The sequence below is a fragment of the Podarcis bocagei genome (assembly GCF_964188305.1).
Source record: "Podarcis bocagei genome assembly, chromosome: 5".
NCBI lineage: Eukaryota > Metazoa > Chordata > Lepidosauria > Squamata > Lacertidae > Podarcis > Podarcis bocagei.
In genome coordinates this window covers 64259782-64286542 of record NC_138129.1, presented here as the reverse complement: position 1 = coordinate 64286542, position 26761 = coordinate 64259782, and the positions used below count along the sequence as shown (strand labels likewise).

Genomic DNA, 26761 nt, shown 5'->3' with positions numbered 1-26761 from the left:
GCAAAGGTTGATATATATATTCTGTGTTTGGGGCTTGTGTGGTTGGTAAATGCTGTACCCAAATGTGTTATCCGGGCATCAGATTTTGAGGTGAAAGCAGAAAGAGGGCTGTGCCTCAGAGCACATGTGTTATATGAGGACAAGAAACAGAGACATGGAATAGTAAGAGAAATTATATTTTCTAACCAATAGTAGGGTCAGGAATAGCTAGTAAGTCATTATTAGATAAGGAAATATGTTGACAAGAGTACAGTGGAAGAAGCATGGATATCCTCAATTATGTTCTTGACCTGCTGAAGAAAAATAGTAGCAATGATGAAAATGTTTCTCATAGAATCATAGAGTTGGAAGAGACCACAAGGGCCATCGAGTCCAACCCCCTGCCAAGCAGGAAACACCATCAGAGCACTCCTGACATATAGTTGTCAAGCCTCTGCTTAAAGACATATATTCTCACATATAGTGAGCTAATACTCCTTTCATTTATGCTCACTAATATATATGTTGATTTTTATATGGATGATACTATAAAAATAATAAGGCTGGACCTATGGCTGACATGATTTTAGACTGCTTTACACCAAAGTTGACTTCAGGTCAGTAAAACCCAACAACTTGATATCAAATATAGGGATTTTGCTGGAGTCACAGGGGCTGGAAGGTATTGTTGGAAGTTTGCTACAAGTGACCAGGTGCTACATGTTTTATCACCTATGGAGCAAAAGATTGCAGAAGATGAAAAAACTGACTAATGTACTCAAAGCCGGAGGTTCTAGGTTCCTCCAAACTTTTAAGTCTTTGGAACATCCCCCTAGTCAGCATTCCCTTTACTCCATTCTAACTAAGCTTAAGTACGTGCAATTAAAACAATCCCATGCTCTTCCCCTTTCTATCTCTGCATTCATTTGCCTCCCCTTTCTCTGTCTTCACTTCATCAAGCATCCTGCACATAGTTACCGTATTTTTCGCTCTATAACACGCACCCGACCATAACACGCACGTAGTTTTTAGAGGAGGAAAATCCGTAGGCATGCCACCCATAGGCATTCCCTCCATAACACGCACAGACATTTCCCCTTACTTTTTAGGAGGAAAAAAGTGAGTGTTATGGTGCAAAAAATACGGTATATGCCCAGGTATTAAAATAAATCACAACAACAACAGCACCACATTGGTGCTAAAGTGTGCGCACTTCATTTGTAGTCTTTATCTATAATGAAACACTTAAAAAAAAACCCAACCAAGGCTTATGTGACCCACCATCAATTTCTGCTTGTCAATTTGTCAGTATTCACAGCCTCATAATACAGAACTTTGGGGGCTGTGATTCAGGCAGAGGACCCTTGACTATGAGAACATGCCACCCACTTATTAAACTGCACAGTTAATATGCAGATGATCTCCCTCGTATTAAACTGTACAGGGTAGGGGGGTCTGGTTAATGGCTGGACATTTGATCCTATTTCAACAACAATATTGCTCTCAACCTTGGTTACATTAGTGATCGTAGTTTAATCCAATTTCATGTGCTCAAGACTTGCAGACCACATTACTAGATCTTCCGCTTCCTTCTCCCATTGCTCCTCATCCTGGCTCCTGTTCTTAGACTCTCTTCCAGAAGTACTCTGGGATCGAGATGCTTTCATAGTAGGAATTATGCAAAAGGAAACAAGAGAATAAATGATTTTGTGTGTGTGTAAAACTGTAACTAAATTGGAGCACAACATTTGTGGTTTTTTAAAATTTTAAAAAGTGGTATACTATATTAACATATGTGCTAGATAATTTTTCTTACATTTCAAAGAACTCAAATGGTGTTTTAGTATATTAGGAGTAGGGTAGTTACTTTGAAGTGACTTTTTATGATCATTTTGAGAAATAATATGCATATAATTATTTGTGTCTGGAAATATGGCTTAAGATGGTAGGACCTTTGATTTGGGTTAATATTTATTGTTTTAAGTATAAAATTTGTTTTGTTTATGGAAAAGTCCATCAGGTAGAGTGTATGCTCAAAATGTTTACATGTTGGGTTTTACAGAAAAAGTTAACACATTTTATAGAAATCTGCCCACCATGCAGATAGTACAAAAGAGGAAACCAGATATCTTTATGCTACAGAAAATATGATTAAAGGAGAGTACAATAACATTTTCCATATGTTGAAAATGTACTCACAGGGAAGATTGAGGTTCACCTTTGCCACTCATGCAAGGACAAGAGGCAGCGTGGCAACAATGATTTAAGCCGCATATTATGGAAAGAATCCTGTCTTGCATTTCTGGGCCATAGACCTGATTGCCTAGGGAGAATGTGAAATCATCCTCTGGAGGTGTTACAGGGAAGACTGATAAGCATATGTCAGGGATGGATCATTAAGTTTTGGGAAATATCTTCAATCTGGCAGATCAATCTTCTCTGTGATGGCGTACTGTTCCAAGCCAGGCTATGAGCCCTCCAAGCATTAAGCCACACCTGGAAGGTCTTCATTTGAGGTTCCTGGTGCAATCCAGAAAGGAATTGGAATGGCATTCTCCATGTTTGTGCAGCAGTAGTTTGGTGCAAAATAGGAGGATTTTGTCCTAGTCCTAATAGGACCCCCCCCCCCAAATGCTCTTCACAAAGAAGGAAGTGTGTAACACCTATACACCTTTTCATTCATCTAAATGACATGATCTCCAACAGTGAAAAGAGATGGTTATATTTTTATATAGTATATTATAAAATCAGTTTAGCTCTAAGTTCACAAGCAACAATCCCAATTACTTCAGGGAAAGTTGGCTATTTCTTCCACCTACACATATGTCGCTTCAAAGAAAGTAAAAAACAAAAATCTTGGAGTCTGAGAAGTACCTGGAGATGGGCTTAGCAGAGGATTATAACTTTTCTTGCTTTCTACCAATCTTTCTCTCTTTTGGTTTTTGATAAACTCAGAGATTAACAATCGATGCCTGAAATGATAAAGAACCAAAAAGGAAATGAGCACGGTTGAATGTAACTTGGGCCATGAACAGAAACATGGACTTGTTTGCTACAGTACCAGAAGTAAAGTCTTAGAAACCTAACTGATTTTCAGTTAATCTTATCTGCAGCAGATGGCTTTCAGGTTAGGGCTCCAGAATAGTTCAAAGTTAATTCTTATCTGAAAAAATACTTCAGCATGCACAAAAACAAAACAGCTTGGGGGCAATGCTGGTACAAGAGATTGCATTGCTTGACATGAGTGGCCACAGCCTCCTCACCTCTGCCCAAACTCCTCCTCCTCCTTGCCACTAGTGCCACCTTTTCCTTATCTTCTTCCTCTAGCCCCTGACATGGCCACCTACTCCACTTCCTTCTCTCCCCCCCCCTTATCCTCTTCCTCCCCTCCCCGCCACCATGCTAATGGTGGAAGCACTGGCATTCTCTCCACCTCCTCCCTACATTGCTCTGAGGAAGGGCCAAGGGGTCTTTTCTCAGAGCAAGGCATTCTGGACAAGGTGACTGGGAGAGCCCCTGCACCACCACTGCTGCTTTGCTGCTGCGCCTAGATGTTGTACTTAAACCCACAAGGCAAGCAAGCAAGCAAGCAGAGGTCTTGGGGGCACCCATTTGCCACCCCCAGCTGAATGCGGCAATTGTTTCAGCTTGCCTCATGAAAGTGTGGGCAGGTCCTGACTGGGGCTTTGCTCTTCAAGATATTTAGCACTTTACCCAACTTTCAGCAAGATAACAAAGCAGGTTCTTATCTGCTAAGCATGAAAGAGACCCTTTGAAGTAGGATTGGCAGGATAACCCACATTCCCAGGCATGCACTTATGGACTCCTGTGGACAAGAATGCGTGTGCCTCGGCACCTCACATGCTCTCACTCAATTCCCAGAATTCATTTATTTTTAATGCTCTGCTCATATTGCTTCTTTGCATTTTGCGTCATTGTTTTCAGAGCAATAAACTTTATTAACATGATGTTTTTTTGCTATACCAATTGCAGTTGTTCACACCAGAATCTGAGCAACGGACAGCATGCAATGTAAAGTTGAATACTTGAACACTGTATATATTCCGGTGGAATAACTCTAGTTATCTGCCTTGGCTGTGGCAGAGGGAAATATGCACCAGATGTAGTCAGCATGGTGCCCTCCAGATGCTCTGCAGATGGACTACAACTCACATCAGCTCCAGCCAGTATGAACAATAGTCAGGACCAATGGGAGTTACAGCCTACAACATCTGTAGGGCATTTTGGCTATCCTTGCTGACTGTCGCAGCTAAAACAGACCTAACCTTGGAAAGAAATATTACAGTCCTGTAATATTAGAAAAGCTATACCCTTACGCATGACAACAATATAGAAGAGTGGTAACATTAAAAAGACTAGACAAAACATGGAAAATGACACTTTGAAATCCAATCAGATCTCCCACAACATGCGTTGTTTGGTCCTTAAAAAGTAGATATGATGAATTATCTTTTTTTTTTTTTTTGCCTACCCACATAACCATACGGGTGGATTGCTCAGAGTACCAGTACAGCCACAATGAAAGCAAATTTAAATCAATACCACCCCCAGGCAGAATTCGGGACCTGGGAGAAGAGACGGTAGAAGAGGACTGGAAAAAAATTAAGGACTATCTACAAAAACATTATAAATTGTATGAATGCTAAGAGAGTGCACTACTGAAAGTAATAAGGCAGCAGTAAAATACGCTATAAGATATGTGTGATTATGTGATGTTCAAGGAAATGATGAAATTCGAAGTAATATTATGTTCAAATCGAGTAGTTCTATTTATGAAAAAGTTATTTAAAATTTGAGACATAATATTGCTTACTAGGTCTAGCGAAATGAGAGATGTGATGTCAATGCTGCAATGGGGAGGGGTTAACCTTGAATTTTTCACTCTTTTAAATGGGTCACATAAACGCTTTAGTAGTATTAGACTTACAGGTTCCTCCCTTATTTTTTAAAAATGTAAAAGTATTGTTCAGGCATAGAGGGATTGAGTCTTGTGACACTGTTAAACAGATGTCTATGACAATCACAAAAGTTAACACACATACACTAAATTCATATATTTTGGCTTCAGTGGTTTCTGGTGGGAGAAAATCTGTTTTGTCCGGTGTGATTTGTGGTTTGCTTGCCACTATAACTCAAATTCTACTTCCTGACAATGCATAACCTAGAAGGAAATCAACCCAAGAGCCCCTTGATCTTCTGAAAAATGAAAAGTCTGTATAAGCTCTTGATTTATTCATTCTCCTGCTCCCACTGACAAAACCGGGGCGGGGGGAGTGACTTTCAATTAAATATAAACTTAATTTGGTTAAATGAATTCTCCTTTCAGCCACATGGGGGCGTAAATGGTTTAGATTTCCACAAAGAATTGCAGGGGGCGTTTCTTAAAAATGTACTACATGCTCAAAGAGTTTCAATGCTCAAAGTGTTTCAAAGTTGGTAAAATCCCTGCGCTCTCTCTCAATCTGTTAACTGAATCTGAGGCACCCTTCCCAATATTTTTAAAAAAAATCATCTTCATATGTACCTTTCTCGCTATTATTCGCCACTGCTGTTTTATACAAATAGTTACAAACTACATTGCCTGGTGCATATGGATAAACCAAGGGGAAACAAACAAAATCTAAGCCTCACTTTGCTGCAACAAGAAAGAATTTAGTTTAATGTCCTAATCACCACCTATTCCCCAAAGTGTCACCAACTGGAGCCAACTAACTTTGCCCCACAGTACTCAATGGGAGCTTATTAAAAAATGAGCCCACAGTTTCTTGTAAAACCTTATTCAGCATTTCTTGTTCCTGCTATGACCATGGGGCAGAAGATGACATATATATGTGATATACTTCCTTGTGGAAGTTGCCCAACATAGGACCTTCTAAACTTGCAAAAGCTGCTCATGAATGTCACCTGCAGAATGTCAGAACACATGACAACACACTAGTGTTCTGGGGATATTACCCAGTCATTGCAGGAGATATCCCAGAAAGAAGAAATGTTTAGGATCAATCACTAACTATGGCTACGAAGCATTTTGGTGCATAATGTTGCTTACTAGGTCTAGCGAAATGAGAGATGTGATGTCAAAAAGAGAGCAGTTTTTGTAAGTGAAGCTAGTGACTGCTTTGAAGCTTTTTATATTCAAACAACTCATTTTAATTGCAGAATTCAGAAGAGCTCTGTACATAGCAGAAGTTTGCATTCTACAGCAGAGAGACTAGTTCTGTAATAAGCATTGCCCTAAGTACTTTATGAAGTATCAGTGTGTGAAATCCGATGGCCACTTAACATGTGCTTATCAACTTAAACCCACCCCCACCCCGCAAGGCAACTGTAATTGCACTGAGAGACAGTAATCTATAGGCTCCAACTATTTAGTGAGCTGAATGGTATTCTCATCCTGCCCAACAGCTATGGAAAGTCCACCATGGCAAGGCTAAGCCCACAGGGCCTCCTGAAAATGAGGGCCTTCAGACAACTGTTTATTTACATCCTTCAAGCTGCTACAGGCAAAGTTTGCAGTGGTGCCCACAAAATAGGTGGCTGACCATTCTCACCACAGTTTGTAGGAACAAATGCTACATAAAAACAGCCTTATGTGCTGTTTTAAAATGTTTTATGAATTCAGCTTTAATCATAAAATTACTGGTATATTTAGCGGAGCTGAAATTATGACTATCACTCTGCTCTTTTCTTCCTATCCAAATGTACATGTTAAAAGAGAAACTGCAAATGTTCAAACTTACTGTTCCCATCCCTAACTCTGCGGAAAGCCATCTACTTAGACTTTAATTTGATTTCGACCTGTTTTTAGGAGGTAATTTAATTATTGTTTGATTTTATACCAATGTTATATCTGATGTTAGCCACCCTGAGCCCGACTTTGGCTGGGGAGGGTGGGTTATAAATAAAAGTTTGTTATTATATTATTATTATTATTATTATTATTATTATTATTATTATTATTATTATTATTATTATTATTATTATTATTTTGCACAGAGGTAACAGCACAAATCCAGGGCCACGTGCACGAGTATGTCTTTGGGAAAATTCCCATTTCTGCATGTTAAGATGTGATCTTAATTGTCAGGAGTGCCTTATGTTCCTAAAAAAAACAAATCAATCTAATATCTTATTATATACATTATACACAAAACATTGTATAAAATTAATATAGTCAATATACTAGCAAAACACTCAAAATACATGCTTGAGTGCTTCATCCTTGAGCAGAGCTTACTTAGAAGCCTGTACTGAATTATTGCTTTTAAGCACTTAACTCAAGATGCCTATGACATATCTCTGCTCATGCTGAAGTGCTCCTCAGGCAGCCAATGCCACCTCAAGGCATTTCCTGCCTGAAGCGGAACCCAATTGGCACCTCCCTGCAAAAGACAACATTCTAAGATGCCTTGCTACACCATTCAGACACCAATCTCTGCCTTCAGGTATGGCTTTATGCTGCAACACAACAGGGTCAGCCACGCAGACAACTTTTTCACTACAAGCAAAACTGGATTGCTGCCGTCCTCATCTTGACATGCAATAGTTAGGGGAATCAGCTTTTTGCCAACCAAAAGAAGCAACAGATAAAAAGGAGACCAGATTGGAAAGTGTCTGTCTCCTACCGCCAGATGGCAGTGGGAGGTGGTCATTTCACTCAGGCAAATTCAAACGGGTGGGGGGTTCATAGCAAGTTTCTTTCATGTTCCTATGAAGTTAACATGAGAAAGCTGCTCTGATTCACAGCAAATGCTGCTTTCTCAAACAGCTCCAGCCTGTTCATGCTGCATTTTTTTAAAAGTAAAAAATGGACAGATGGGTCAAAAAGGACGTTCTCAGTTTTTTGGAATGTTTTCTTGGGTCACGTAGGATGCTGTGGTGCTACATAATGAAGCAATTATCAAATGCATAACACAAAGAACTTCTGTTAAGGGAAATAAAACAAGGAAGTTGTGTCAAAGAAAAATTAACCCTATATTCCTCGAGTTTCTTCAGAAAGAAAAATAAACTCATTTAGTCCCATAGTTTGCTTTCCTTCAATTTGAACTTCAAATTAGATATTCATAGCGTTTCTGTGAGTTTGTGGGCAAAACTATCTGGTGAAGTGCCTCTCCCTGCCCTGTATGTATAAACATATATATGAAATAATTAGTTGCAATCTTCTTCAGCATGTTTCAAAACATACATTAAATACATAGTGCAAGTCAGGTAAAATAGATTCTTCCATATGGGTATAATCTATTCTATAACCTTTAGACATTATAATCAGACTGACTGATTATTTGCTCTGGGGTCAGAGGGACAGGGGTGCACATGCGTCTCTGTTCCCAGAGCAAGTTCCAAATAAAATGGAATGATTGGCCTTTATAAGGACGAGGACGCACTCCCCACACAGCCCCAGGACCAGCCCATTCTGCATATTCTGTCATATGCAAGTATTGAAAATGACAGGGGAAAATAAGTAGCAGCTAAAGGAGGGCTGGTTGCAGTATTGGGGAAGTCACAGGAATCCACTAGCAGTCAACTTCCTTGTCCACTCCTCCTCTCCTTAATGAGACAAAAATGTGAAATATTGCAAATTTACTTGGTTGAGTGCTGCATCCTGACCCTGATGATGCTCCTTGTGGAGATACAGAGGCACTAAGATCAGTGATTAGAGACAGAAAAGAGGCAGTAACTGTTATGTGTAACAAAGGCGGGCCAGGCTGGGTGACAGGTAGAGTTATTGACAATTTATTTCTCATATACTCAGTTGTTTGAAGGCAGCAAAACAATACTATCCATTTAGTCTTCTGTGCTACCAAAAGCCATTTTCTATAGAGCCAGTGAACTAAAGGAACACTGAACTGAGTCACAAAAACAAATAAAGGCAAGATTATTTGGAGATCCATAGGGACAGGTATGGGCCTCCTGCAACCTGATAGTCTTCCACAAATAATTAAGAACATAAGAAGGGCCCAATCAGACCAAAGCCCTATGTAATTCAGCATTCTGTTCTCGCGGTGGCCAACCAGATGCATGGAGACCACAAACAGGCCATGAGTATTATATTCCAGTGCCTAGTATCTGAGGCATACTGGAAAGTCAAGCCTCTTCTCCCAATCCCAAACAGACACAAAGAAGAATAGAAGATTTTAAATCTACTTAGGAGGCAGCAACCACACACATTGGATAAAATAATAAAGAGAATTGTCCCCAAAACTAATTCTGAGTCAAACATGTCATTTCAGTTTTCTTTTTGCTTATACTATTGTCAAAAGGTGCCTATATTTTCAGTGAGTTTTCAGCAGCCGCTTGACATGAAGGAACCCTACCCTAAGAGTCTAACTAGGGTGACATGGACTAATGAAAGGGTTTACAGAAAGAAATTATGAGGAGACCCTGCCAAGGTTTTGCTCATTTGGACAGACAAGTTCAAGGATTGCTGAGCTCCCTTGCTCCCAAGGCTCAGGAGCTGCCTCAAGATGTGCTGTAACTTAAGAACTGCATAGTTCCCTGGAACAATTAGCACCTAGGACTGGGATGAAAATAGAAATGAAATTTTGAAGAGCAGTTAAAAACTTACAGCTCATGCATATCCATAATCTCCTTTTATATTTTGACCCAGAGAAGACCTCTCAAGGAAAGAATGCTGAATTCATAATACATCTGAGCATTATAAGCGAGACAAATTTGCTTTCTGAACAATAGCATTATGAACTTTTGAGAACCCCTGCTTCAAACACCCCAGAAGTTTCTTTCTTTCTTTCTTTCTTTCTTTCTTTCTTTCTTTCTTTCTTTCTAAAAGTTGTTAAACTTTCACAAAAGAGACAGGTGAACTCATTGCTGATGGAGTCCTTACACTGTATTATTATTATTGCTACATGATTCTGTATTACTTGGCCCTGTGGCTTCATAATTCAAAGCATACATTTTGATTTACTACAGATATCCTCACAAAGACATTTTGCATATATAATCACTATAACACCAAGACCCCAAATTTGGCACCATATTTTGCTGCTTCTCGATGTGAACAATTTGAATTTTCATAAGATACATACGTAAGACTATCCCATTGTCCTTTGTCCACATTTTCTGCCCTCCATCCATAGCGGTTTCCTATGAAGTTTGGGTCTTCAAACACTAGAAAGAGAATTGCCAACAGTTTCAACAGGAGAACAATTATGTTTAGTGAAAACAATAAGGGTCTGAACAACAAGCTTGATCCTTAAACATACTATGCCTTTCAGCATAGTATGGAAGCTGAAGGAATGATAAAGGAAAACTTCAGCGACCAACATGAACCCTAAATAAAATTCTATATATAAAAGTGAATTTAAGACGTTTCATGGTTTCTTCTATGGGTGTTTCTGCCAGTTGACATTAGGAAAACAGCAACCAGGAAAACGACCTTCTCAGTGTTTGTGTCCCACTTGTAGAGTAACTGAGCCACCAACCTTTTATTATTCAGGAGACAGGGTATAACCAATTTTCATAGACACTGGTGACTTCTATGCCTTGCTGTATTACTGCTGCTATTTTAAATTCTAACTTATTATTAGAATTGTTCTGTGTACATGTTTTTAGTTTTCAAATATTCTATTTGGGGGAATGGCAAACCGGTCCCCTATTTACCAGCCCACCCACCAGCCCTGCTGCTGCTACATCAGAGCAGCAAGAAGCTTCAGTACCACCCCCTCTTCCCCCTGCCATGCTCTGAGGAAGAGTAAAGGCATTTTGAAAAAGGCGACTGGGAGAATACCTCTGCTGCCATTGATTGGCAGCAACAGCTAGAAGTTCTGTTTAAACTTAAGCGTAGGTGCCAACTCCCTGGGGCCCTGGGTGCCCAAGCACCCACAAAATTCCCTATGAAGGGACTGGGCACCCACAAATTCCAGTGCCAGGGCCATGCACACTGCATGGCACCCACAGCCCCGGGCATCCATGGTCGCAGGGCCAAGCTGGCACTCCTGAAGTTAAGTTTACTGTAACTAGTTGAGGCAAGGAAGGGGTAACAGTGGCAGCAGCAGAAGGGAAAGGAGGAGGGGAACTGACAGCAGAGGTAGGGGAAATGGGGGGGGGGCAGGATGATGGCCACCGTCTGCCTCAGGTGACACAATGTATTGCACCAGTCTTGCTCCTACATATCACTTGAGCATTTCAAGAGTGCACGGTGGGTGAAAAATATCAATCCATGATGAATTGTTCATGTGGTACTGGCACATACATGCAACTTTAAAAAGAAGGTAGCTGCATTTCTCCATAACAAAAAAACAACAACTGCTACAGAAGCTGCAGTATTATAATACCTTTAAGAGGACTAACCAAAATCTCTCAAAGTCATGAGCCAGCTTTCATCCAAAAATTTCCTTAGTGTATGGCATTGCTCCTGAAAGTTTGTGTGGCCTGACTTAAAACTGCAGCTGCCGTACTAGGAGGTCATGAGAATGAGCCCTTGCACTTACTCAAATCTAGCACAAGATCAGAATCAGGCTTGCTATCTTTAGTTTTTGCTAAACCAAAAGCATCAGCTTACCTGGGCTTTTAAACTCTTCTGCAGCTTTTGATGTGGCCAATTTATACCATGTCCAGTAATATTCTTCATATGATATGGATGTAACATATCTGAAAATATACATTTGGGAGGAGGATGAGTTTTCAGAGAGGATTATGCAATTAGATATCTGACACAGGTTTTCTGGCAGAATGTTCTACAAAGCAACAGAATCAGCAAAAAAATGAAAAAGAAAGGAGGCTTGAAAGGACCACATTTCTTACTACTCACTTTCCACACAAAGACAAACAGTATGACTTTAAGGAAACACAAGCCTACATATTTACACCCAGTTTGAGTGAGCTGGATTGGTTCTTTGTATGAATCTCCTGCCCAAAAACTAAGAAAAATGACCTTATAACTTGCTTAGGACAACATCAAGAGAAATAAGCCTTAAAAATTCATATTAGGGATGTGTTTATCAAAGTAAGTTCACATATGAACCAACCATTTTTTTCTCAATTTGTTTTTTCATCTGTACACAACTCACAAACCTCAGTGTGAATCAGGTTGCTAGCAATCCAGACTTTTAAAAAAAAGAAAGTGGTAACATTTTAAAAATGTTGCAGGATGGCAATATCTATGGAAAATCTGATTCATATTCCTGCTTCTCAACACGATCCTGTTTGTAGAAAGAGATCACATAAAAAAAAAGAAAAGCAGTTAACTTCCATCTGTGCTCTGGTCTTTGTTTTTTTTAAAAAAAATCTAACACAATAAATACTGAATTTGTCTTATATCAGAAACAATGGAAATGATGTATTTTGAGTCATAGAATAGAAGGAGTGTTGGAAAGGACCTTGGAGGCAATTTAGTCCAGCCACTTGCTCAATGCAGGATCCGTAATGGAGAATTGTTAATGCAGCATACAACTGAAGCTTCCCTGAGAGATGGCAGTCCAGTTTCTGTAAAGTGATGGACAGCCCACATGAAGTAGATGGTGCCACAAGATCAGGGCCAGCCTTACCGTTAGGCAAACTGAGGCAATCACCTCAGAAATGAGCATGGGAGGGGCAAGTTAGCATCCCACAGGCCTACCTAGATTTCCCCCCCACCCCCTGCTTTGCTGAATTAAGGACCAAGAAGGTTCTTCCACAGAATGAAACATTCTGGGTGCAATGGCTGTGAGATTGCCTGTGCTGGCTCTGTGAGTTGTTGTAGTGGTGATGATGCCAAAAAATTGTGTGTGTGTGGGAGTTTATAACGATACTGAAACTTTACATTTTCACCCCTAATTATTGTGTTTAAAGACCCCCAGCGCTGCACTGAAATTCCAACTGAAAGCTTTTCCCTCTTCCTCTGATAAAGTCGTCAGAAACACACCAACACACTTGGCTATAACACAGGGCAGGTTATGGCTTCTCAGAAATTCAGAAGCAAGCTATGCTGTGCTGTGCTTAAAGAAAAGTATAATCATGTCATTCAAACAAACAAACAAACAAACAAACAAACAAACAAACAGGTGAGAGCTAGGCAGCGGGCTCTTTTCTGACTTTCTGTCCGGTGCAAATGAAGAAAAAAGGATGGTCTCTCTCTCTCTGGCAGGGGGACACTATGAGAAAGCAGGCAGAGTTGTATGCAGCCTTTGTATAGCTTAGTGCCTAGGGCGTTCAATGTCTTATTCACTGTTGGACATACTTCAATAAAATAGGCCTATCACCAAATCAAATAATTGAATAATTAAAAATAAAAGCAGCAGCATAATTTTATAAATAAGCCAAACAGAGGGAGCCATGTATAGGAGCTCCAAAAAACCCTCTGGGCGTGTTACTACCACAGATATTTCAGCAGGCTTCAAAGAATTCAAGAGGAAGGAGACCAGCAACATACTATCTTACAAAATGACAACAATCTTGAGCACAAAGAACATCATTATTCTTGGTATATTTGATGTTCCTGCCCTGCTCTTTCCTCCGCTTTTGCTTCTGCTGTCCTGTAAGATGTTAGCAGCTGCTCTTCAAAGACTTTATACTTCCCTCTTTATTTAAAGTTGTGAGAAACTGTTCAACTCTGAACCTTCTTCAGCCACTAACAACAAGGCTGACACCTCTATACTTTCCTAGTACCCTCAACCCTAAAGCTTTTTGCTCTCCTGCCCCATAAAACTGTCCCAATATTTTTCTACCACAGAAATTCTGGTGGGAATGGATGGAGTTCAGGAAGGGGCATGTTTGTAGCTCGAGGGAACTCCTGGAACCAATATTGTCACCTGAGGCCCAGCTGGCCTCAGTGGCTCGGCTGTTTCTAGATACATTTGGTTATTGGAAACGGCCCCCCAGGACAGAGATGATTTGGACACAGTATTCCATGCTCTGGTAACTTTCAGACTGGATTATTGCAATGCGTTCTATGTAGGGCTGCCCCTGAAGACAAATCAGAAAAGTCAACTGGTTCAAAATGCAGTGACCAGGTTACTGGATAGGGTTGCCTTTAGAATTTGTATAAACATTCATTTAAAACAGCTGCATTGGCTGCCTGTTCATTTCTAAGCTTAATTTAATGTGCGCACGCTAGTGTTTAAAGCTCTAAATAACAGGTCCAAAGTATCTGAAAGCTCACCTTTCCTACAGACCCTCTTGTGTTTTCAGTTACTTTTGTAACAATATGTAGTGACAAGCAATGAATTGTGGAATGTGATACTGAATCACAGTTCAATCCTTCTCCCAGTAACATGGGAGGAAGGGAGTGGGGAACATTGCAGCCTATGGCTTCACTTGGGCTTGCAGAGGCTCGTGCATGTAACACTAAATCATGGTTTAGCTGTTACACACAAACTCTGCCATAATAAACTGTTGTTGTTATGGTTTTATCCATCCTGCTACATATTTATGGTTTTGTTCTAATGCTTCTTCCACTGTTTCAACTTATAGAGGTTTTATATCTTTATTGTTTCAGTCATTTTATTGTTATCCTGATATATATTTTTCTGAATGATGGCTTACTAGTTTTCTAATAAACCAATTAACCAACCAACCAATCAACCAGAAATATACAAAAGGAGTTAATTTATACAGTTACCCTAATTTGGATGGTTATAAAATTGTAAGCTTTTTGTGGCCCATTTACAGCCTCTTAATCATAATTTATTACCTTTCTTGGCCATATTCTTCATCTTCCTGGGGACGCCTGAATGTGCTGAGAGATCTTTCCAAACTGATAGCTATAAAAAGAGCAACTTTTAAAAATATGTGATTTGCTTATCCTTAATGTTCTGGGCACTTACAATCCTATCATGCCCCCCAAAGGGCACACTAATACATAGTTCAGATGTAGTTGAACCCAATGCACAGGAATGTCAGTGATCTCAAAACCTGGCCAAAACTACATGGATGCAATGGTTCTGTGAAATGGTGTTTGCAAGTGTGAGGTGGACATGCAACTGCTGCAGTTTGCACAATCACTGCAGCTTGAAGAAGTACTGCCATGACCATTCAAAGTGCAGTGGCAAATTGTCTACATACCATGTGCAACAAGTGCCTCATTTGATCCTGTCTGGCTTTTGAGGCTGCCCCATACTTAGTGCCAACCCATAGGAAATTGTATGGGGTCAATGAAGACCTGAAAGGATTCTAACTTGTCTGAACAAACCCATTCACATCACAGGTGCAGAATAAAAATGATGTCTTGACCCAGGAGGCCTGTTGCATAGTGATAATGCTACAACTACCCCAGCTGAGACCTGCATCCTCCAGTCAAACACAACCTCAAGGAAAGAATGCTCATATAGGGTCTTGCCATATGAAGACCAAACCACCCTTGTGCTCAGCCTTTTTCAATCTTGGGTCCCCCTATGTTCTTTAACTGCAATTCCCATCATCCTTGACCACTGGCCATGCTGGCAGGAAATGATACAAGTTGTAGTCAGTGCTATTGTTCTAGAAAAAGAGGTGCCAGAACTCACCATGAAGGCCTCCCTCGTTCTCTTAGAATGACTGGAGGTGCTGGAACCCACAAGAAAGGTACCAGAACTGAGTTCCAGTGAGTTCCCGCTGAAAAAAAGCCCTGGTTGTAGTCCAACAACATCTGGGGACCCAAGGTTGAGAAAGGCTGCTCTTGGAGGTCCAATGAATGTGGCCTATAGTTACACATATTTTAACGTGTCTGAATTATATTACATCTTTGGTCTACTCAGGTGAGATCAGAATACATGGAAGGTGCAGGATACATCTCAGTTCCAATGTCAATATTTACTTGGGCTCAAACCTTAATGTAAAGTAGTAGCAAAATATTTACTTGGGCTCAAACCTTAATGTAAAGTAGTAGCAAAATAGTGGCATTACTATGTGGTTACTTTTCATTGTGGGTGATGCTGTAGGGTAAATGTGGCATCTAAAGAAATCACTGGCTAACAACTCTAACTTTCTCCTATTCCAGTGTTGCCCTTGCTTCATTTCCCAGCTCATGACCTCTGCATCACCTCTGAACACTGCCTGGCAAATATGCTTTGTGAGATCATAGATCTGCCTAGAGAACCCATACTCAAGTTACATTGCCAATCACACTAATTAAAATTTACTGCCTTGTGTAAAATAGTGGGTTTTTAAGAAAGCCATTTAAACGGGTTCTTCTAAAACTCCCCATGGTGCTCAAAGAATATATTTATGACTAAAAGCATAAAGCATGGAGGTTTATTACCATCTAGGTGCTGGCTAGTTCTGACACACTGTATAACTTTTTTCCTATACAGGGGATAATTGTTCTTCAGCAAATGAGCTGCCTCCAAGTTCACTGGATTTTTCAAAACTGGAATAGACAGCAAAACCTGCAGGAAGATACATGGGCGTACCAGTTTATAAAGCTTTATGAATCACCAGAATTCAGAGAAAGTAAAAGCATTTCATGACTGAAAAGAAGGATACAAACATTTGCTTCTTTGGCAAATCCTGTTCTATGTGTGTATGCACAAGGAAAACAGTATGGTCAGCCTATACCTCCCACCATTCTGCTCTGTTTGCCTCAACCATGCCACTCCTGACTGACATGGCTGAGTGGCAGACGAGGAGTAATTGAGGGGGGGGGAGTGGTCCAGATCTCTCTATGGCTAAACCACTTAACAGGAAAGCGACTTTGCAGCCTCAATTTCCTTACAGAGGTGATTGCTGCCAGTCCCGCCATGAGAAAAATCTATGGGTGAATTCCCATCTTGCGTGTGTAGAGCGTTAGGCTGCACATCCACCATACTTTTAAAGCACATTCAGCCCCAGATGGACTCCTGGTAACTGTAGTTTGTTAAGGGTAGCTTTGTGAGGGGTGCACTACAGTTCTCATGATTCTTTTTTTGGTGTGTATGTGTGTGTGCTTTAAATGTGCGGGGCGTGTGCAGCCTAATACTCTGCACACAGAAGATAGGAATTCACTCACAGCTTTTTCTCAGGGTTCCCCAACAAGATTCAGCAGGGTGTCTTTGCACGGCACCAAAGAAATGTAGGCACATTTTGTCCCAGAACACTCTAAAATTCATGATGGAAAGTTAGCCATGTTGATTACTTTGCCCACACTGGTTTGCTTGTAAAAGAGTGACAGAAAGAGCCTTAACATATGAAAGACAGAACTAGCAAAAGCTGCAACTGGGCTATGTTCACCATTAGAACTGTCTGAAGTTCTGTCTAAAACATAATTCACATACATATTAAATTCTTATACAAATTAAGAAGTTACTGCTACAGCTTTTAAAAAGTGGCCTTTTTCTGCTTTCATTTTATTGCTTCTCACAACAGTTTTGTCCAAGCTGTTTCAGACAAGGCTAATAAGGAGTAAGTGAAGCACATGAGCAAAATGAGGTGAATTAACAAAAGATGAACAAAATTGAGTTTCACATTTCATACCTTAATTGGAAAATGGGGCCAAAGAAATGAGTTTGTACAAAACTGCTGATATATTACATCCAAAGCAACAACTACTTTTCGATTGAAACAGATTTCCTTTCTTTTTGGGTTCCATGTTTTGACTGTGAAAATCAATAGCAAACTGCTATGGCGTTCAATGAAACAAATATATGAAGAACGGTTCCTGCTTCGTACAAATACAATTTAGGTTTGAAATCAATACTGTGACTGGAATCCAAAAAACTGAGAAAACAATTCTTTGAAGCTGGTGCATGTGTGCTATACTTTTTCCCTTATAGGCCCTCTCTCCTACTAACCAGCAAACTGATTCTGAAACTTGTAAAACTGAGGGAAGCTTCATAAACAGTTTGTGCTATGGGAGGGAGAGTGAACACATTTTCAAATAGTGAGCGGCGGCAGGGACTTCATTGGACTAATGGTAACCTATTACATGAACCTAAGTAAGCTATTTGGATCTTGGCATCAGACCCCAATTATCCTGATAACAAAAGAAAAGTAAGATAAATTATTTTTTGCACAGTTCTTTCTTTACCTGGATACAAAGTAGGATACCAGTCATTGTAAGTTTGGTGTCCCACTTGGTAGGATCATCTAGAAAATCCAGACAAGGTCTTCCAGTCTTTGGGTCCACTTGCATGGAAGACAAATCATTAATGCTCAGAATGGAGGTTCATACACTTATATGCCAATAAGACAGTTGAAACTTTGTATCAGAATTATGCTAGACAGGCTATGATAAGTTTTATTCCCTACAGCTAGACAACAAAAGAAAGGTATGCAGATATCTAAAGCTCTGAGTTATTTTTCATTTAAAATTTGTATCTAGCTTTCTATTAAATAATTCAAAGCGACTAACAAAATTGTCATAGCAATGAACAAACAACATAATAAAGGCAAAAAAGTACACAACACCAGAAAAAATTAAAAATTGAAAGTGGTTGCAAATGTATGAGCAGAAGTAATGTATACAAAAAGCAGAAAGACAACAGAGTTACTGCACCTATGGCCTCCTTAAAAAGACATACGCTGACCTGTGGGTCTAAGGGGAGGCAGTAATACTGGCCTGGGGATCCAGTTCTATGGAATCTGCTCTACTACTAAAAAAGGATCTTCTCCTACATAGTAAACAAACTTCAGCTTGTTGGGGTGGGAATGGAGCAGGACCTCAGATACTTAAAAAGTACATGAAAGAGTCCATATGGAAGAAAGCTATACTTAATGCATCAAGGTCCCAAAGCCATTTAGTGCTTAAAAAATGGGACCCATTACCTCCAGTTGAACTTGACAACAAACAGGCAACAACCACAGACCTAGCAGTGTCTTTTTGTACTAATTGAAATTTCTAGATGCCCTTAAAGAGCAGCACAATTTAGAGTGTACTACAGAAGCAGCAGTCAAGTCTACAAGTACATGAATTATAGTGGCCAGGTCTGATTTGGAGGAAAGGGCAGAATTGTAGTACCAGCTGAAGCTCATAAAGGACAATCCTAGTCACCACTGCCAGTTTGGACTCTAAGAACTGTGCAGGATCAATGGCGACCCCCAAGCTGTGAAACTGAGTCTTCAGCAGGACTGTAACTTCATCTGAATCAACCTGTACACCTCTATCCGGATCAGACTGTCCACAAACCAACAATGTTTCTGCCTCATCTGGTTAGGGTACATATTCACAACACTTTTCTACACCAGACGTTTAACTATCAAGTCAATAATTATTAGAAAGCTATAACTGGTGTAATGACTACAGCTAGCTTTGGTTGGTTTTGGCAACTCCACATTATAGGGTTGTTTTGAAGCTAAAATGCAGCTCCAAGGACCTGAGAGAAATGTAGCAAGTCAATAGATTCCTATCCTTAAGGAAAGGCTTTAGCATTTGAATTATGTGTAGCTGCTAAAAAGCACTTTGAAGTAGAACCACTCTGAAATCTAGGAGCATGACTGGGTCAAGGACACCTAGCCTCTGCTGCTAAGCAATCACCATGGGAAGGACACCACCATCAGTGCCATCCTTACCATTGGGATGGAACGGAATAGTGTTGAAAGTGATGCTTGGAGGGACTCTGTTGTACTCTTCAGTGTACCTTAATGATAGTTGGAGTTCAGCTCCTAGTACAAAAAATAAATAAATCAGAACATCTAAGTGCACGTGTAGCCCCAAATTGCATGCATTTACTTAGAAATAAGTCCTGCTGTCATCAATATGCCTAACTTACATGTAAGCTTGCACAGACTGTAGCTTTATATTGACATACTTTTAGAAATATTTATAGCTAGGGTTGCTACTTTGCAATGCAGACACCGGATGCAAAACTTTTAATCTAATGCAGCAATGGGAGATAAGGCAGCTGCAGCTCCTCCCACCCACTCTCTTCCTGGTCTTGTTGCCCACTCCTTCCCTCTCCTGCTGTGGTGAACAGGACTTCAAATGTGCGAGAGGATAGGGGATAGGGGATTCAAGCTAAATAGGGGAAAAACCAAAATATTAACAAAGAACTTGACAGCACAGGAGAGATTACAGCTGGAACAACAGGTGGATATTAAAGTAGTAAATAAAGTGAAATACTTGGGAATTTGGTTATCTCCAAAGAATATCAACTTGGTAGAGGATAATTATAATAAATTGTGGAAGGAAATTAAGAAAGATATGGACACCTGGCGTAGACTGAACTTATCCTGGACCGGGAGGATGGCATCGATTAAGATGTGTATCCTCCCGAGACTGTTATTCCTGTTCCAGAACTTACCAGTTATAAAAGGTACCACCTGCTTCAAAAATTGGCAAAGGACTTTGACGAAATATATTTGGCAGGAGAAGAAACCTAGAGTGAAACTCAAATATTTGATGGACTCAAGGGAAAGAGGGGGCTTTGGGGTACCAAATCTAAGGCTTTACTATGAGGCGGCATGCCTACTTTGGATAAAAGATTGGGCCACCCTGAAAGATACTGATTTATTAGACCTGGAAGGATTTGATTTAAGATTTGGGTGGCATGCCTACCTCTGGCAGGAAAAAGATAAAGTCCATAGAGGTTTTTATAATCATATAGTTAGAGGATCACTCTTAGAAGTCTGGAACAGGAAGAAAAATGTGATTGAACAGAGTACCCCTTGGTGGCTTTCACCTGTGGACATCATCAAAATAAAGAAACTAAATATGATAGGTAAAAGGTGGACGTATGAGGATTTATTAATTAAATCAGAAGAAGGGTGGAAATTAAGACCGCAGGATGAACTGAAAGAGAAAATTAAGGATTGGTTTCACCTGCACCAGGTTAATGCACTTTGGAGGGAACATAAGAGAATAGGTATGGGAGAAAATAAATCTAGATTCCAAGTGGAGATTATGGAGAGTAATAACAAACTACTGTCTAAAATGTATAGGCAACTGCTGGAACTTGAAAATAAGGAAGAGTTGATTAAAGAGGTAATGATTAAATGGAACAAAGATTTAGGATATGAGTTAGCCTATGACAAATGGCAAACTTTGTGGAAGAAAGGTATGAGATTTACTGCGTGTGCTGACTTACGTGAGAATCTGTATAAGATGATGTACCGATGGTACCTGACCCCGGCCAGACTAGGGAGAATGTATAGAACAGCAGACAACACTTGCTGGAGGTGCAAAGATAAGGTGGGGACTTTCCTCCATATTTGGTGGACCTGTGAGGAAGTGAAGGGTTTCTGGGGGCAAATTTACGAGGAGTTAAAGAAAATTTTGAAGTACAATTTTCCCAAGAAACCGGAAGCGTTCCTCTTAGGGATGATTGGGGAGGAAATAAAAAAGATAGATCAGACCTTCTTCCAGTACGCCACCACTGCTGCGAGGATGCTAATAGCAAAGAAATGGAAATCCCCCGAAATACCAACAAAGAGAGAGTGGCAGGTGAAATTGTACCAATACTTGGAATTGACGAGACTTACACAATATATTAGGCGGGATAACCCCATTAAAAAGACAGAGGACTGGTCCAAATTCTTAAGTTACCTGGAGACTAATTTGGGAATTAATAATTTAACAGTAGACGATGTTTAACTCCTACGACATGTAAAGATAAACGAAAATAACTGCAGAAGACTTATGTGGAATATTTAACCCAAAGCTGAGGCTAATGGAAGTCAAATGTGTGTAAGGGTGTGATTGGAATTTTTCTTCTTTGTTGTGTTTTTTTTTTCTTTCTTTAGGTGTATGTGCTTTATCTTGTTGTTTGTTTTGTGTTTTTTATCATATAACTTTTTTTCTTTGTATGTGTAAGTCTATGTGTTTGTAATAAAGTTTATTTAAAAATAATAATAATAATAAAAAAAACAAATGTGCGAGAGGAAAGCAGATGACAGGAACAGAAAGAGAACGGGCAGAAGGAGCCTAAGGTGCATCAGGGGATTTAGAGAGATGCATACAGTGTCACATTTATACCTCTAAGATAGCCTTCTCTAACCTGGTGCCTATCAGATGTACCACTCTCTTCTGCCACAACCAGCATGGCCAATGGTGAAAGACTATGGCAGCTGCAGACCCAAACAACTAGACCGCATCAGGTTGGGGATGGTAGCTGTATGGATGGCCACCTCTGAATTAGCAAATAATAGAGCAATGAGCTCGAATTCATTGTGTTTAAAGTTTATATGCTATTCCACTCATTACGCAAAGATATAGACATATTAATGCCTATGCTGTGATATTTCATAGTTGCAAAACATCTGCTTTTGAAAATTTGCAATGCTATCAATACATGTGCAGTCATTTCAAAAGGTTACTGAAATCTTGTTTTTTCTTCTTCTTTCAATCTTTTTCTACATCACAAAACATTTCAGGGAGGTGACCTATTATTTCAAAGATTGAACTCACGATGTAATATATGAAAGCACAGGAGCAGTTATTTTCACATATATACTTGCACCGAGCGTGTGGACTTCATTTCACGTAATGGGAAAGTCTCTGGGTCGTGCTGGGAGTGTCCCTTGTCTGAAACCTGGAGAGCTACTAGCAGTCAACGCAGATAATACTGAGCTACATGGGACCAATGGTCCAACTGAATTTAAGGCAGCTTCCTATATTCCTACGTTACCTAACTGTAGTGAATCCACTGGCACTGTTCATGTAGTTAAGGACTGTCTACACACCTAATGACACTCATATATGCTTCAAATCTGTGTTGAGAAGCACTACATGACATAATAAAGCTATACACTGTATTCACAACCCAGTGTGAATTGTTCATTGGTGTTAAAATCAGACAAATATTTACAACAGGAATAGGTATTTTATTGGATTGTAAAGAGTGAAAGGAGTAAAATTATTTTTGAAATGCTACTGTTAAGGTATTGGACTGAGATCTGGAAGACATTGATTCAAGTTCCACTTCCAGACTAACTGGGCAATATAATATAATCCCTCAATATATTGCAAGGTAATTGAAGAGAGAACACAATAAAGACTGCAAAGCATTTATATGTAAAGGGTTATATATTTGGCAAGCAGTAGTAATGGCACATTAAAAACATTGCATTCGTAATTGTTTTGGCAGTGCAATATCACAGTGCAACACAACATTTATAGGAAACAGTATGGCTACCTTCCCATAAGGTATCCTTCAGGCCTTCAATTTCAGCTACCCATTCCATCAAGCTGTCTCCCACAGGAGCAACAGTAATGCCCTGAGAAAAGAAAATGAAAGCAGCCCAATTCAGACTTGACGGGACTATCACTTTACTTCTCCTTTCATGTGCTAGAGGAGATCATAAGCTTCTGATTTTAAAATTACCACAGTTCCCTGTGATGTTTGAACTTGGTGGACTGTGGTTTGATCAGATTATGACTAGTGACAACAAACTAGGATCTGAAACCACAGTTTAATTCTGGCTTATTCTCACTAACCTTAACTTAAACTAACCCCAGTTCCTTGAGTTCAGATGTAGTTAGTCTAAAATTAGAAGCAGAAGCTTCCCATCTCCTTCCCCATCACATGAAAGAGGAAGAGAAGATTTGGGTGGGGGTGCGCAAATCCAGCATTTGGACAGGCTCCATTCACACAGACAGAATGCTGATAGCCTATGTAATGGTCACTTTAATAATTGTTTTGTATTGCTATTAATTTTTATATGGCTGTACATTACCTGGATATATAGTGTGTGTGTGTGTGTGTGTGTGAGAGAGAGAGAGAGAGAGAGAGAGAGAGAGAGAGAGAGAGAGAAACATGGTTTCCTGGTATATCTGAATCACGTTAATTTGTACATTTTCATTCAAAGTATGTCTGTAAATTGTTTTATTGCAGTTTTTATCTATCAACATACCTTGTTTTATGCACACATAAATTCACCTAAATCATTCGTGAAATTAGTTATTATTTATAGATCCATTTGAGTTGATAGGGCATGCTCCCCTGCAGGCAAGGGGTGTTTACAATATTTTAAAAGTCTCCTATCATGTTCATCTTTATTTGCCTCCTACTAAGGAAAGGATAGAATCCACATTCTTTGCAAGATCCATTCTTTCTATGGACAGATGTTTTAGATAAAATATTTCACACTATGCATTCTCCCACCATTTCCCTTCATTCCTACTCAAGCAAAACAACTCATCAACACAACTCACATACTGTATTTGGTTCATTCCTCTGTGTTCATCTTAACTCCAGATTGTTCCACAGTCCATTCCTTATTCTAAATTTATTACTTTAAGGATAGGTATGTAAATCATCTTCTCAATACAAAATTCTTACTCCCCCTCCCCTCCCCAGAAAAAAACTAAAAGGGATATATAATAAAAACCATCCATCACTACATTGAGAAGTAGTATAGCATATAGTTACCTTGTACTAAGGAAATAATAATTGCTTGCCTACTACTGGGGGAAGATGGGGTTCATCAACCTGGAAAAGTAGCCCATCTAGGAGAAGGAAAACTCTGATCCTAAGCCTCTGCTGCCTTATGGTGCCTTATGGGATATCTTTGAGAAAAGAAAAGGCTAAATAAACCCTACACAAATCCAGAGTGGAGTCCCTAAGGCGGTTGGATGACGCTTTGTATGCCTCCTTCTGGCGACTCTAGCAGCCAAGCTGGTGCCAAATGTGTTGATCTGCTTTCCTTTGGACCACATCAGTGAGTGAGGCCAAGAGGAGGTCTTATCATCTAGGCAGCTGAGGACCTCCATACAAGCAGCCTAGGCTTGCACCCCAGGGAAGTCACTTCGGAGCTGTTAATGCAATGGTTTGACTTCACCCCCAGAGGTGCACTCCATTGTCTCTTGAGACAGATATCATCTAGAAAAGATTGCAGAATCTCAGGCCCAGGGACTGAATGTGGCCCTTGAGGACCCTCAATTTGGCTCTTGGGACTTTCAGCTGGTCATGTCCCCTTCCTTGACATCATCCCACAATGGTCCAGCTCTGTGACCTTCAAGTGTTTTTCTTTGGTTAGATTTTTTAAAATTATTATTTTTTATTGCATTTTCTATTCCATTTTGCCTCCTAGAAGGACTCAAAGTGGTACACATAAAGTTGTCCCCTTCCCCATTTTTTTCTTTATAACAGCCATGAAGTAGGCTAGGCTGAGAGAGACTGGCTCAAGGAACCTTATGCCTGAGTGGGGATTTGAACACGGGGCTCCCCAGTCAAGCCCAACACACTAACCACCACACTTACACTGTAATAATGCCTCTTGCTTGCCTGGAAGAGAGAGGTGGAGAGAGGGAGGGAGAGGTGTATTCTGTACACTTTTGCCTCTGTCTCCTCTTACCACTGACGTGGACCCCCTGGAAATGCAGCCCTTGAGCTGATAAAGATTAGTTGTCCCTGTATTAGAAGTTGTCCCCACACAAATGAAGGGTAGGTGGCTGCTACTGCTCTGGCATTGCTGGAAAACCCCTACATGGCAGCAGGGTCACTCTATGGCTTTTTCACTTAAGGTTGGCACAGGTTATCTCTCCTGTGTTTTTAACTGCTGAGTGACCACGGTGCAGAGGATCAACAGGCAAAACATTCCTCGCCATCCCATTGCTGTGCTGCAAAAGGCTGCACCGGTAAGGTTTCTGCCTGTCGGGAAGTTTTTTAAGATGGCAACCTTATTCTTAAGAAATGGTCTATTATGCACCATCCTAAGCACTTTAGCAGAGAAGCTTTGAGACACTAGTAAACCAATTCCCAGCATTTCAAGAAGTATGAGGAAGAAAGTTAGGTCTTTTTCAGAGAAAAGTGGGGAAAGGGTCAGAAGCTCAAGTTCTGCAGCTAGGAGCACCCTGTGAGCCAGCAGAAATGGGGAGGTGACTTTAATTGACCTCATTTCTTCTCCTGGAGCCCCTTTTCCCCTCAAAAAACTATTCTAGGGAATTGCAGGACTCTCTGAACACCGTATGTGGCAGTATAGGAAGGAGAAATTGGCAAAAAAGATGTCATCAGTGGGTGCGTCTGCTAGATCCTTCTCACCTCTACAAATGGAAGAATCCTCTCTATATGCAGAGGATCAGTTATGATCCAAGTCATTAACATTTTTCATCATTTGGTTACAAAATCAATGTACAACTCATTTTAAAAAAGAATCATAATAAACTGCCCTCTCTCTGTGTTTTTTATTTAGAATATTTCTAGCCCACTTCATCCAGTTAGGCTCTTAAACATCACTTACCATGTGTAACATAATAATAATAATAATAATAATAATAATAATAATAATAATAATAATAATAACAACAACAACAACAACAACAACAACAACAACAATTCTCTTGATTTATGGAACAGTAGAGAGGAGACATTACATCCCTTATTAACGATGAGGAGGGTTATAATGATGATGGATACAGTGTTATACTTCAGTCTTGATCTTGACCACTGTAAACAAAGTTGTAGGGGTTGGGGGTTGGGAATCCAGCTGTACTCACAAATATCTTGGCTTCTTCATGTTCTATAAACTCTCTTTCCAGCAACAAGTAAGCTCTCGAGTGCATATTCATAGTACTCATGTTCTCCCACAGAATCTGTCCTAAAGACCACAAAAATAAAAGGTTAGAACATTTTGCCTTTTCAAACTGTTGAATTGAATTGAGCTGCGATCTGCCAACACAAAGTTACCCTGGCAAAGCAATCCTGATATAGAAGAGCTTTTAAGCGGCAATTTTTTTGTTTTTTTATTTTTTTAAGACAGACAGACGGCAGAGCAAAGAAGTCAACCCTGATCCATTTCTTATTCTTAGATATAAGGTCAGCTACTGGCACAGATAACACCCATAAGAAGGGGAAACTACATAGGCAGAGCAAGAACTAGGCCATACTCTGTGTATGGAGTGTAACCTAGCAACAGCAGCGTGTCTTCCCTCGGCATGGTTCATTAGTTTCCCCTTGCCCAACCAATCAGGACAAGCCTTTGTTTGCTCTTTTGTCCTACC

The 26761-nt window shown here is 40.0% G+C and overlaps 1 protein-coding gene across 4 annotated transcripts; it reads right to left on the bottom strand.

Moving 5' to 3' along the window:
- Positions 1-160: 160 nt before the first annotated feature.
- Positions 161-26694, bottom strand: UBE2U (ubiquitin conjugating enzyme E2 U). Of its 4 annotated transcripts, none has more exons than XM_081193877.1 (12): positions 26448-26641; positions 26258-26358; positions 22956-23037; positions 19396-19488; positions 17915-18012; positions 16172-16298; positions 14627-14696; positions 11519-11607; positions 10044-10125; positions 2854-2951; positions 1497-1639; positions 161-293 (listed from the first exon to the last, which is right to left on the bottom strand). In XM_081193877.1, exons 2-11 carry the CDS (start codon positions 26336-26338, stop codon positions 1512-1514), a joined length of 948 nt encoding a protein of 315 aa, XP_081050003.1. In that variant the 5' UTR covers positions 26339-26358; positions 26448-26641; the 3' UTR covers positions 161-293; positions 1497-1511. The 4 variants fall into 4 exon arrangements, with proteins under 4 accessions (XP_081050003.1, XP_081050002.1, XP_081050004.1 ...); XM_081193876.1 differs by having other exon boundaries at positions 161-290; XM_081193878.1 differs by lacking the exons at positions 161-293; positions 26448-26641 and adding an exon at positions 26648-26694 and having other exon boundaries at positions 1493-1639.
- Between the last annotated feature and the right edge of the window lie 67 nt (positions 26695-26761).

What these genes read in the sequence shown, in the direction of transcription:
- UBE2U (XM_081193878.1), bottom strand. Translation starts at nt 26,338, where the DNA reads ATGAGTACTATGAATATGCACTCGAGAGCTTACTTGTTGCTGGAAAGA. An exon ending in AGAAGAGTTTAAAAGCCCAG is followed by an intron (nt 10,126 to 11,518) that starts GTAAGCTGATGC and finishes TTCTCTTTCTAG; the next exon opens with TGTTTGAAGACCCAAACTTC. An exon ending in TCTGCTAAGCCCATCTCCAG is followed by an intron (nt 1,640 to 2,853) that starts GTACTTCTCAGA and finishes CTACTATGAAAG; the next exon opens with CATCTCGATCCCAGAGTACT.